At 41.6% G+C, this 13,687-nt stretch overlaps 1 protein-coding gene across 3 annotated transcripts in view; it reads left to right on the top strand.

Moving 5' to 3' along the window:
• Positions 1 to 6,307: 6,307 nt before the first annotated feature.
• MEMO1 (mediator of cell motility 1) overlaps positions 6,308 to 13,687 on the top strand; it is a 120,730-nt gene continuing 113,350 nt past the window's right edge. Inside the window, exons 1-2 of one of the 3 annotated variants that reach the window (XM_078056144.1) lie at positions 6,308 to 6,348; positions 7,048 to 7,125. In XM_078056144.1, the coding sequence (XP_077912270.1) occupies positions 7,065 to 7,125 (61 nt within the window). In that variant the 5' untranslated portion in view covers positions 6,308 to 6,348; positions 7,048 to 7,064. Of the gene's footprint in view, positions 6,349 to 6,692; positions 7,126 to 13,687 lie in introns of those variants that run through there. The other 2 variants (XM_078056145.1, XM_036119124.2) reach the window with 2 other exon arrangements.

Below are 13,687 nucleotides of genomic sequence, written 5' to 3'. Positions count from 1 at the left end.
AAGTCTTTTTTGTGATATTTTAACATTTGATTAAGTACTAATTGGGTAATTTTTTATTAAAGCATCAATAGTTTATCATCTTACAGCAGTTCTTCATCCGTGATTCACATCAGAGCCACTTGGGGAACTTTTCATATATATTTCATATATAAAGAGCCCTGGAGAGCCTGATTAAATTGTGATAGAGCCTGGCTTCTAAATTTGACAAAAACTCTTTAAGGCATTCCGATAGACCCCTCTGGTTAAGACCACTTAGAAGTAATGTAGTACTCTGCCTAGTGCTACATTACTTCTAGTGTTCTATTGAATTGTCTTTGAGTTGGGGCTTAAATTACTCAATCTTGAAATTGATACTTTTTAAAGTAACAGCTGAGAATAGGCATATCTTTTGCTGGCAGTACACATGCTACTTAACCGAACACTTATCATGTGCTAGGCACCATGCTGAATACATGAATTGCATAATCCTCAAAGCCCTGTGAGGTACGTTTAATTTTAATACCTCATTTTTAGATGAGAAAAGTGAGATTTTGTTAAGTTGCTCAAGGTTATAGGGGAAATAACTTTGGGGCAGGGATTCAAAGCCAGCGTAACACTCTATTACTTTTCCTTAATGCTATATTACCCTCTGCTCTAATGCTTTCAGGTGTGCTTAAAATTTTTCTTTGGGGGAAAATCAGTCTGCTCTCATGTGTGTATAGTAGAAGCCCTTTTATCTAGTTGGTTGATGAAAAAGTGAGTCATGGTAGGAAATCATAAATGACACTGAACGGTTTTTTTTAAAACTTAAACATGTTAATCTGTATTAACTTGTTAATATTTCTGTTCCAATCTTTTCTCTGGGATTGGGTTCTCTGATTGGAATTCTGTATCATTTTTCTTCCTCAAACCACTCCTGTAATGTATGGTCTGCACATTTCAGTCTCAAGTTTTTTTGAGAGTAGAATATGCTTTTAGACATTTAAGCAGTAATTTGTAGAATCCTATGCTTTTTTCATGATTTTGTTCTCCAGCCTTCAGTTATCTTACCTGCCTCTAATTTGACAGTTTTTACTTAATCTTTCCAAAGCATTCCACCTAATTTGTGTACCCCTTTTGCATTATGTGTTTGTATTTCATTGGTTTATGTAATATTTAATTAAATTATGTAATGGTAGTACCTAGTGCAACGGGCCTAAGTAAGCTGGAGAACACTATTGACCTTTGTTAGTTATGCACACAAACCTGGGGAGGAGTCTGCAATCATGTGAGAGTTTCCTAAAAAGTGTAGTCTGTAAGCTTACGAGTTCAACTTTATTATACCATGGGAATGGAGAACATCACTTACTCTGGTAAGCTGGTGAAATAGAAACCAGTTAAGCAAATTTCTCTATACTTTGATGAGGTATTTTACATGTAGCTGGCAATTGTATTATAGAAACCATTCCTACCCTTTGAATGCTTAATGGATAGGTTATTGTTTAGTAAACAAATACAGAAATAGAGTAGAAAGTCCTATATGTTATAGAGTGAATTCTTGAATTACGTTGGTAGGTAGGTTAGTGGGAGGACCAGTAGAGCAAGTCAGGCATAGATAAGTAGAGGAAATAAGAGACCTTGAATTGAAAAAAAGAAAAATGGTTTGGATAGAATGACAACATTGTCTACTTAATTCTGATGATCCTATGGGAAGAATATTGAACCTTTGCTTAAATTTTATTTAGGAGAAGGTATAGTGGGATTTTAAGATTGATAACTTCCTGTTAGAAACATAGAATGGTGGTAGGGATAGCATAACATATTATAGCCAGATATTTTTCTGGATTGGATTCCAAAAAGGCATTAACAAATTGGAGGCCTGATACATATCATCAAACTGTAGAAATGAGGGACGAAGTTGAAAGCTGTAAATGGCTATCACTGAGAATCTATTTATTTAAAAATCTCTACATTTAAATTAGGAAAGTAGGAAAGTAATATAATAGTGGAAAATAGGTCACCAGATATAAAAGGGCCAGGCAGTAATGAATAAGAATTTTCTTTAGGGGTGCCTGGGTGGCTCAGATGGTTAAGCTTCTGCCTTCAGCTCAGGTCATGATCCCAGGGTCCTGGGATCGAATTCCGCATTGGGCTCCCTGCTAGGTGGGGAGCCTGCTTCTCCCTCTGCCTCTGCCTCTCTCTCTTTCTCTGTCTCTCTCTGACTCTCATGAATAAATAAATAAAACATTTAAAAAAAAAGAATTTTCTTTAAAAAAAAACAACTCATCAGCCTTTTAAAAAACCTTAAAAATCTTTTTTTTTAAAGATTTTTTATTGATTTATTTGACAGAGAGCGAGAGAGGGAACACAAGCAGGGGGAGTGGGAGAGGGAGAAGCAGACTCCCTGCTGAGCAGGGAGCCCGATGCAGGGCTCAATCCCAGGACCCTGGGATCATGACCTGAGCTGAAGGCAGCCGCTTAACCAACTGAGCCACCCAGGTGCCCAACTTAAAAATCTTTTAACTCTGCTATTTCATTTCTGGGGATTCTAAATAATATTAACAATAAATATGAAAAAAGTTTTATAAAATTTATTCAAAAAAATTGGAAGTGAGCAAATTTTTATCTTAAGAATCACTAAATATGTACTTAGCTCAGTGTCAGGTACATAGTTAAGTGTTTAATAAATATTACTTATTAAGTTTGGCTTATAATGGAAGGGCAAACTTGACACTAGAGTACTAGTTTTTTTTTTTTTTAAGATTTTATTTATTTGAGAGAGAGCATGAGAGAGAGAGAGAGAGAGCACAAGCAGGAGAGGCAGAGGCAGAGGGAGAGGGAGAAGCAGACTCCCCAGTGAGCTGGGAGCCTGACATGGGGCTCAATCCCAGAACAGTGAGATCATGACCTGCGCCGAAGGCAGACGCTTAACCATCTCAGCCACCCAGGCACCCCTAGCTTTTTTTTTATTTTTTATTTTTTTTAAATTGAAGTATAGTTGACACACACAATGTTACATTAGTTTCAGGTTTACAACATAGTGATTCAATAACTCTGTAAGTTATGCTGTGCTCACAAGTGTAGCTACCATCTGTCACCATACAACGCTATTACAATACCATTGACTGTATTCCCTATACTGTACCTCATCCCTGTGACTTACTCATTCCATAACTGGAAGATGCACCTCCCACTCTCCACCAATTTTTGGTCATACCCCGCCTCCTCCCCACTTCCACTCCCCTCTGGCAACCACCAGTTTGTTCTTTGTGTTTATGGGTCTGTTTCTGCTTTTTTGTTTATTGATTTTTGTTTTTTAGATTCTACATGTAAGTGAAATCATAATGGTATTGGTCTTTCTTAAAGTACCAGTTTTAATTGAAATCAAAAGAGCATCTTTATGCTAAACTCGTCTCTCAACTTTGATTTTTTCAAAACTCTGTGGTTTTATTCTCGAATATTTTTTGGATATAGGGCTTTTAGTAATTAGTGTACTCCTCAAGCTGTCCGCTGTGGATAAGTAAATTATAAAAATGGTCAATTTAATATTGCTATGTGGATTCCAAAAATCAAGCCTAAAGATGTATTTTGTGTGTGTGTGTCGGTACTATATGTGTATGGCACAAAATTCCAAAGATACACAAAACTTTAAATCTTTTGTCCATCCTTGCACTTCAGCCACCTAAACAAGTACTGTTACCAGTTTATTGTGTTTTCTTCTAGAAGTATTCTGTGTATATGCAAGTGTATGAGAATACATTTTTAAAGTATTCATTTTTACATGAATGGTAGCATACTTTACACATTGTTCTGCAATCTGCCTTTTTTTTTTTTTTAGCTCTATATCAGTATAGAGAGCTTATACTTTTTAATGGGTGCATATGTAACAAGTCTCATATTGATGGATATTGTGGTTGTGCTAGTTGTTTGCTAATATAGACTGATGCAGTGAATATAGGACATGCTTTTTCAGAACATATGTTGGTTTCTGGGACTAGTGGTGCTTTATTTATTAAAGTCTGCTTTATAGGGACTCTCTTATTAGTGAGGAATTCCTCCTTACCTTTTGCTATGACTGATGTTTATGGAGTGTCAAACTCAAATCCCCAGTGGATATAATGGAAATTGTTAATAACATGGGAATTGTACATATTGCCAAACAGGATTCTCCTGGGATATGAAATGAGTATTTTGCATTATATGGGTCTCCATTAATTTAGGGGAGGTAAGTGAATAGTTTCAACATATTTCTTTCAAGAGTCTATCCTTGAATAAGTTGGCTAAAAAAAGATGGACAGAAGGAATAATGATGGGATATATTGAGAGCATTCTAGAGATAATAGAAAATTTTTTAACCTTTCACTTTTTGGGGCGCCTGGGTGGCTCAGTCATTAAGCGTCTGCCTTTGGCTCAGGTAATGATCCCAGGGTCCTGGGATGGAGCCCTGCATCCGGCTCCCTGCGGGAGGCCTGCTTCTCCCTCTCCCACTCCCCCTGCTTGTGTTCCCTCTCTCACTGTGTCTCTGTCAAATAAATAAATAAAATCTTAAAACAACAACAGCAACACCTTTCACTTTTCTTGGCATTGTGGTCTTTGCTGAGTTTGACCAGAAAAATCCTTTGGGGAAAGAAGCCTCCAACAGAGCATTTTCATAGGGAGGAAGCTTAAATTTAAATTAGGTTACTAGTTTGGAATGAGTCCTAGGATTGTTGCTAGGAGCAGAGGATAATGATAAGAAGAAACAAAGAACAGCTTATAAATTGTTTTCAGAATATTTTCACTTAATGATTCTTACAGCAAGCCTGTGAGTTAGATATTATTGCTCTTTGCATTTGACAGATGAGAAGACTGAGGCTTGAAAAGGTTACATTACTAGATGCCCATGATCACCGCTGGTGAGGGACAGAGCCATGACTCAAATCTGATTTTCTAATTTGACCAGCCTGAAGTATGAAGTTCATTGTATTCAGTGTTCCTTCCGTCCTTTTTTTGGGTATAGAAACAGAATCAGGAATCATTAACTTCAAAAGCTATCACTGCTTATCAATGCCACATCAACCATATCAACAGTTTTCCTTTTCTTGAAATTTATGATGAAAAGTTTACCAGTTTACCATGCCATCATTTACCACTGATTTTTGGGGCTCCAGGAAGAGTACTGTGGAATTAGCTGCAACCCGCCTTTCTGTTATCTTTTTTTTTTTTTTTTCCCTGCATAATAATATTTCGGCAGGTTAGTGGTGAAGTGAGAGGGTTAAAATTTGAGTAAAGAAATACATGTCAGTGGATACTTAATCTAATAACTGTAGAAAAAGTTGTGAAAGCCAGAAATATTCCAGTAATTGACCAGGCTTTTAGGCCTGGGATCTCACACAAGATCTTTGGGGCTTAACGTTGAAAAAGTTCGAGGAGGGGTGGGAACAGGATAGTAAATTAAAAAAATATATATTATGGCACTAGGGAAACTTGAGTATTAGGCAGCCAGATAGATATCTGCTTTGAACTCTACCGACGATGTTTAGTATGAAATTCAGATATAACAATTTTATGGTTTTAACCCTAAATCTTTCATCGAAGACATGCAAGTTTCTCTTTCTGTCCAGTTTTGGAATGATCTACTTCATAACAACACTTCCTCCGGGGTCCAAGATATCCTACTTTCCTGTGCTTCTTCTATAATTTTAAAGGAATTCTTTGTTCCTGACACTTATGTGAAATACTGGGGTTTATAAGAGAAGGAAGGGTTGGAAATAATGTTTGTTGTATGCATACTCTGTCAGGCTCTACATTTATTAACTCTTGTAATCCTAGGGACACCCCTTGAATATATTATCCCCTCTTCATAGATGAGAATTACAGGCTAGCTCTATCACACTTGAAGCTAATTAGGGAGTTAAGACAATGCACCTACATCCGTATAAAATGAAACAAATGTTTACAGTGTCAGAGCCAAGATTAGGTGGTAAAGGTGGCCCAGTGAAGCAAAAACTAGCATTTGCGGGGACCACAGGCACACTATCGTGTGCCTGTTTCTACAAATGAACTTCCCAACGTGGCCACAGGCTTGCATCCCTAGGAGTGAAACCTTGGGGGTGTGAATCCACCAAAGATTCGTGTGTATGATGAGGTCGGGGAGGACAAGCTGGACTGTCCTCGTGGAAAGCCGCATCTGCGTGCCCTCGGTGCTCTTCATTTAAGGAAGTTGGCTGGGGGAGGGGGCTTGCCCTGCGGCTGCGTCCTGCTCCCACCCCCCCCCGCCGCTCCCCCCTCCCCCCCCAGCCTCTGCTGCCGCTAAACCCCGGAGAGCGGAGCGTGCACGTTGAGATTCCTCGGCGGGCCTGGCAGCGGCTGCTGGGCATGCTCAGTGGGCAGGACCCGTTAGAGTGGCGAGTAAGGAAGCGTTGGCTCTTCTCTGGGTCTGCCTTCCCCGGTTCAGGCCCCGGCCCTGGGCTTTTGTGTGAGCGGAGCTGTAGCCGCCGCTGCCTCCTCGCGGGGCCGCCTGACCCCAGATGCCGTCTGGCCTGTCCGGTTTCCGCCGTTAACCTCGCCGCGCGGCTGGAGGAGGAGCGGGGCGGGGCCCGCGGGCCGGCGGCCGGGCGGGCAGGAGGGCCCTGCTGGGGGTGGGGGTGGGGGTGGGGGTGGGGGTGGGTGCGGGGAGTCCCGCGGGGGGTGGGGGGAGGGGGCGGGCGCGGAGTCACGGGGGTGGGGTCACCGGCGGTGGCTCGGGGAGGCCAGCTGGGAGGGGAGGGGGCCGTGGGGGCGGCTCGGCGGAACCAGCCGCGGCTGGGGAGCAGCGGCGAGTCCGGGGGCCGGGGCCAGGGCTTTCCGGGCTTCGGTGAAGCCGCCGCGGGCCCCATCTTCCGGCGGTGGCCGGAGTTCGTGGTGATTGTTGCTGCCGCCGCCACCGCCCCGGCTGCCATCTCCTCCTCCTGGGCCGCCGCCTCCTCCTCTTCCTCCTCCTCCTGGGCCGGGCTGATCCCCTCCCCGCTGCCGCCTCCTCCTGGGCTGGGCCCGCGGTGTCTCGTCCCCTCGCGGAGCCGCTCCTGCCGCCGCCGCCGCCGCCTCCTCATTCATCCTCGTGCACCATAGGCGGCACAGGCACCAAGATGTCCAACCGAGTGGTCTGCCGGGAAGCCAGTCACGCCGGGAGCTGGTACACAGCCTCAGGTAGGGCCCCAGGCCGGCCGGCCCGTCAGCCCGCCGCCGCCGCCTGGCCCCGCGCCCGGCCGGCCGAGGTCCGCGGCCCGGCCCCGCGCGGCGGCGGGAGGGACGAGGGCGCGGACGGCCGCCTGCCGCGGACCGCGTGGGGAGGGAGCGGCCCGGAGGCCGACCTCGCCGCCTCCCCCACCCGGGTGGCATCCCGCCGGGCAGCCCGCGGCCGGCCGCCCTCTCGCTCACCCCGGAGTTGGGCGAGAGGGAGAGTCGCCGCCTTGGCAGCATGCGCCCTCCCTCGGGACCAGGCTCGAGGCAAGAATGTGCTCCCGGTGCTCCCGGACCCGAGCCTACTTGTCGCCTCCTCCGGCTCCCGGGAAGCGGGCGGCCGAGCGCTGCCACCCCCGGGAGGACGGTTTGCCCGGCGCCCGAGCCCCGCTTCCCCCACCCGGAGCCGAGGGAGGGACGCGCGTTCCAGTGCTCGCGGTTGCTCCCCGCCGGCGGTCCGAGAGGCGCCCGCGACCCGGGCAGTTCTCGGTCTGGCAGTGTGCACGGCCGATGCTGCTCACCCGTCTCCTGCGAGGAAGTCTTCTCCCTCTTCCGCTGGCAGTTTAGGAAAGAGGCAGCGTTCCCCTCACCTTTAAGGTGCTCAGCTGTCTGGAAAGGAGTGCAGGGTAGTACTTTTTCCCGTTGCCAGACTGGAGATAAGGTCTCCGCCTGTGAGATCTGTTGCAGGAGGGCCTTTTCTGGGATTTGCAGCTCCTGTATGCTGGGGGTAGGGTAGAAGTATTGCCAAGCAGTGGCTTGGGGTGGCCTCCCAGCTCTTTTGTCAGTGTTTTCATTGTTACTGTCATTCACGGAAAGGGGCAGCTGGAGATGGCATCAGCACTTTTGCTCGGCAGCCTCACCAGTCTCTAGTCGCTCAACACCAAGCAGGTGCTGGAACTACCTAACGAATTAGATTAGGGTCTGAGCGAATTTAGCCTTCTGTCGACACTGTCTACAAACATTTTAGAGCTCTTTATGTAAGAAAGCCTAGGGACTTTCCCTTTAATAAACGTTTTGTTAGGACGACTGTTTTCTGGGATTACTTTCAGGAGTCACATTTCTGGTAAGTTAACAAAGAAAGTTCTACTGTGATTCCTAATAGTTTTCAGTCATTTGGTATTGGCTTATCAATAACTGGACCTAACTTTAATGTGGATCGCATCATGCTTCCTTTTGCAAATAGTTGGGTTGGGTAGTGACATGGTTTGTGAGACAACAAAGATTTGGAAGAAAATTCATTTCTCTGAAGTTGCTAAACGGGCTCATAAATACATGCACTTTCCTGACTTACTGAAGATGTGCTATGTTAAGAAGACACAAAAGAATCATAATGATTGGATTTGCAAGCCTAACAGGTAGCTGTCGTTTTGTACTAAGCAAATGATATTTGGCTTTCCTTCATGGTCCTAAAGCACTTCATAAACATTTAATCAATTCCCACAGCCTGAGAATGTCAGTTAAGCTTTTCTTGTTCAACATATGGGGATGTGCCCAAGACTCTGTACTAGCCAGTGGCAGAACAGGAATTGAGAAATGGGAGACCCTGGCTCCTGGGCTTGTCCTCCATTAAGTGCATTATTAATATTCAATTTATCAATGCATAATTGTCTTTTCTGGGTTACAAGTCACTAAGCTGCTTCCTTCAATGTGTTTTGAAGGGTTAGAAAGTGTCAGTTTTCACTTTCATGGCCATCTTTTGATTTATTTCTTTTAGTTTTGTTTTCTATATCTTTCTAGAAGTGTTTTATACTTTTTTATGTAGTTTGCCTTGAAATTTGGGCAAATGATTCTGGAGGAATTTTTATAGATTCTTGAATATTCTTAGGGTAGTAAAATAAGACATGGTTCACACTTTGGACTTGAAAAGACGTCTTCAGTAATGTTCTCAATTATAAGAAGAAACCTTTAATTCAGCTCAAAACATTCTCTGATTACAGCTATTTATTAGTAGTGAATGAAAATGAACTATTTTCTTTTTCTTTTTTTTTTTGGTGTAAGCACAGTTTTTTTTTTTTTTTTACAGTGTTTTATTAGTTTCAGGTGTACAGTATAGTGATTCAACAATTCCTAAAATGGACTATTTTCTTAAAAATTTGAAATGCAATCTTATTTCCCTAAATTCTCAATGAAATCAATAATGCCATTTTGATAATGTGAATTGTTACAGAGAATGTTATTGTTAAAAAAATTCAAAGCAAGTGTGGCGTGTGTGTGTGTGTGTCTATATGTGTGATTTTAAACTTAAGTAATAATAAAGGGTGAATTTAAAGCAATGTAGTTGTAAAAGGTTATTTTGTATTTTAAAAAATAAGTGAAGTAAAAATAGGTAAGTAAACTTTGACTTGGTCTAGTAACTTATTTAACATTATTCCAGTGTACCTACGTTGATAACATTGACCACTGGAAAAATTTTACTTGTGTTATTGTTTCTCTTAGTGAATTAGCCCCAAAAACTTGAGTAATAGGAGAGACAGATGTGATTGTGAATTGTCATTCTATCCTTCCTACAGCATTCAGATCATGTGCATAGAATTAAAGTATTTGGTTACTGTTATAAGTAAGGGTGAAATCACATTTGTTTCAGTTACATAGCTAGCTCAGGAAAAAAAAAGTGTATGTGTGTGTGTGTAAGTATATATGTTACGTATATATACACATGTAGGTCTTCACGTTTATTTATCTCTTGTTATATGCTAGATCTTTTGATAGAAGTATAAATTATTCCCTGTTCTCAAAGAATTTACAGTTTATTTGAAATAAGTCATAAGACAGCAAATAAATTTTGGATAAATTGAGATAGTGTTTTTAGGAGTTCTGAGGATTATGGAATCACTTCAGGGTAGGATTTGAATTGTGCTTTGAAGGAATGGTATTTAGGTAGGTTAGGAGAAAAGAACATTGGGGAACACCACAACATACAGAGGCAAATAATGTAAGTAGGTCAGTTTAATAAGAATGGAAGGTTCAGACTGGGGTATAGTTCTTGAGCCTGGAGTAGTAGGTTGGTGCTAGAGAGTATGGATGCCTATGAGTGCTATGCATCGTAGTGATTTGACTTATTCAGTAGGCAGTCAGGACCAAGGGAGAAGTTTCTGAGTATGGAACTAATACGGGAGTAGCATTTTAATCTCCTAGGAAGGTTAATCCTCACTTCTTTGCCTGTGTATAGCAGGGATCAGCAAACTATGCCCACAGCCCAGATCCAGCCTGCGGCCTTTATCTTGGTCAAGTCTACTAGCTAAGAACGGTTTTTAATTTTCAAAGGGTTTAAAAAACAAGCATAAACCAAGAAGTGCAGTAGAAACTGCCTGTGGCCCATAAAGCCTAAAATATTTGTTATTTGGCCCTTTACAGAAAAATATGCTGACCTCTAGCATAGGTTAGTGGTTCTCAAAGTGTGATCTCTAGACGAGCAGCATAATGTATCTGTACTCTGTATTTTCTCTATATTTATTATAGCTTTTATTTCATTTCAGGCTCTTACTATCTTCTGTGAAGACAGTTATAACTGCCTCCTAACCAGCCGCCTTTCTGCCAGCCTTATCCTCCTTTAGTTCATCCTCTACATCGCTCCCTGAATAATCTGTCTGACCACATAATTCCTTTGCATAAATCTCACTGACCCATCTTGCCTGTTGGAAAAGGTCTGAGTTTCTTCATGACTTGGCATCCTCCTATCTCTTTGGCCAACTCCTTTTTACCCCATCCCAGTCCTTGTTTTTACCATGTAGCCGCTGCAGTTGTTTCTTTAAATACACTGTGCTTTTACTCAAGCTGTTTGCTCTGTTGAAATGCACTTTGCCTGGATAATTCCTACTCTTTTAAAGACTCAGGTGTTCATACCTCCACGAAGGCTGTCCTGATGCCTGACCTCTCCCAGGCTGTTTTCGCTGTTCCTTTGTACTTCATCATGTTCTGTGCGTATCTCTGTACATTCATTTGGTTATCTGTATGTGTGGTTGTCGTCTTTTTTTTTTTTTAAGATTTATTTATTTATTTTAGAGAGAGAAAGAGGGAGACAGTGTGCGTGTGAGTGAGGCGAAGGGCAGAGGGAGAGAATCTCAAGCAGACTCTCTGCTCATGACCCATGAGATCATGACCTGAACCAAAACCAAGAGTTAGATGCTTAACTGACTGAACCATCCAGGTGCCCCCCTGTATGTGTGGTCTTCTATAAGGTTAGGAACTCCTTGAGGCTAGGAACAATGTCTTGCTCATTTTGTGTACCTTAAGTACTCAGCACAGATTTTGTACATAGTAGGTATTCAATAAGTATTTGAGTGAATGAATGTTAAAGTGCTTGGCATAAAGTAAATATGAACAAAGATATTGATTGTTTCAATCCTAAAGAGCAGTGGCGGTGATAAAGGACCATTGCTAGTTAAATCTCTGAGTATAATATGGGTGAAGAATGTTGCTGGTGGGAAAGGATTAGAAATCCTGAATCACCAGTTGGGACCCCATTTTATCTAAGATTTTTAAAGAAGTGTGACATTCATATAGAGAAGTGTACAACTGGATGAATTTTCACAAAACAAGCACATTTATGTAATCAGCACGCAGCTCAAGAAACATATCAGTACTGGAATCCCCAACCCTTACTGTGTTCCTTGTATTCTAACAGTAGAAAAGTTTTGTCTGTTTTTGAACTCTACATGAAATAGAATTATAAAGTATATCTGAATTTGAGCTGCTTCTGCACAGCATTACAATTATGAGATTAACACTTATTGTGTTGTAGTTTGTTTCTTCTCATTGCTGTATTCTGTTATGTGAATATACCATAGCTTATCCATTCTACTGTTGGTGGACATTTGGTTGTTTTGTCGAAAGGAACATATTTATGTATGTATGTATGTAGGCTCCATACTCAGTGTGGGCGTGGAGCCCAATGCAGGGCTTGAACTCATGACCCTGAGATCCAGACCTGAGCTGAGATCAAGAGTCAGATGCTTAACCGACTGAGCCGCCCAGGTGCCCCTGCAATGAACATTTTTGTACTTTTTTTGGGGGGAACATGTATATGCATTTTTTTTTTTTTAAGATTTTTTATTTATTCATTTGAGACACAGAGATAGAGAGAGGGAGCATGAGCAGGGGGAGAGGCAGAGGCAGAGGGAGAAGCAGGCTCCCCGCTGAGCCAGGAGCCCATGTGGGGCTCGATCCCAGGACCCTGGGATCATGACCTGAGCTGAAGGCAGACGCTTAACGATCTGAGCCACCCAGGCGCCCCCATGTATATTCATTTTTATTGGTTTTATGCCTTAGAGTGGAATTATTAAGTCATGGTTATGGTATGTTCATTTTTAATAGATTCTGCTAAAGTTTTGGAAAGTGGTTTTTACAAATTTACACTCCTACCACCAGTGTACGAGAGTTCTAGTTGTTCTACGTCTTTGTCAGCACTTATTATTGTCAGTCTTTTTATTTTTAGTTATTCTGGACTGGTGTGTAATGGTATTGCATTATAGTTTTAATTTTATATTCCTGATAACTAATGAGGTTGAGTATCTTTTCATATTAGGGACCCCATATTATTGGCCATTTGGATTTCTGGTTTTGTGAAGTATCTGTTAAGCCTTTTGCCCTTTTTCTATTAGGATGTTTACTTTTTTCATACTGATTTGTAGTTCTTTACATATTTTGGTTATAGTCTTATTGGGTATATGCATTGCAGGTATATTCTACTCTGTAGCTAGCTCTTCCAGGATCTTGGTGTTTTGGTGAATCAAAGTGCTTAATCTTAAAGAAGTCCTGTTTGTCAATTGGTTAGTGCTTTTTTGTTTCCATTTATGAAATCTCTGCCTGTATCAATGTCATGAAGTTACTTTTCAATGTTTTCTTTTAAAAGCTCTCTTTACCTCTCATATTTAGATCAAGAATTCATTTAGTTGATAGCTGTATGTGTATGGAGTAGGTACATTACATAAATTTTTTTGTTGAACTAAATGTAGATACAGAAAAAGTATACAAGTCAAGTGTACAGTTTGATAAATATTCACAAATTTAACATACTCTAACCTGCCCTTTAGATCCAGAAATAGAACATTTTCAGCATCCCAGAAGAATACATTACATTTTAATGTTTTTGAAATTGGTATATCTAAGTTATCTATTTGTATCCAAGCATGTATTTAATGTGGGGACTCCTCCCCCCAAAAATGGTTGTTATATTGGTGGTACATCTTATAATTACTGGTGTCCTAGAATTGAGGAAATATATCAAAGTCAAATGATTTCAAAGAGCATTCTTGAAATGTTTCTATGATCTATGTCTTAATTGCACTTTTACTTTTTGAGTTGTTTTCATTCATTTTGCCATATTTCTAAACATTTAATAAAATACATCACGGTTCTGTAGTTGGAAAACCACAATTGTTTTATTTTTGTGATATGTGCCTTGGGTTTTGAGTGTCAAAATACATCCTGGTGTGTGAGAAATTGAAAAACTGACTAATAAAAATGTTCTTTGAAGAAAAGAGATTATATAATATTTAGTTTTAAAATTAACATTTTTAGGGGCGCCTGG

This window comes from Halichoerus grypus, chromosome 10, assembly GCF_964656455.1.
Source record: "Halichoerus grypus chromosome 10, mHalGry1.hap1.1, whole genome shotgun sequence".
Lineage (NCBI taxonomy): Eukaryota > Metazoa > Chordata > Mammalia > Carnivora > Phocidae > Halichoerus > Halichoerus grypus.
Note: the sequence above shows the minus strand (reverse complement) of the source record. Positions and strands in the feature narration are given on the sequence as shown.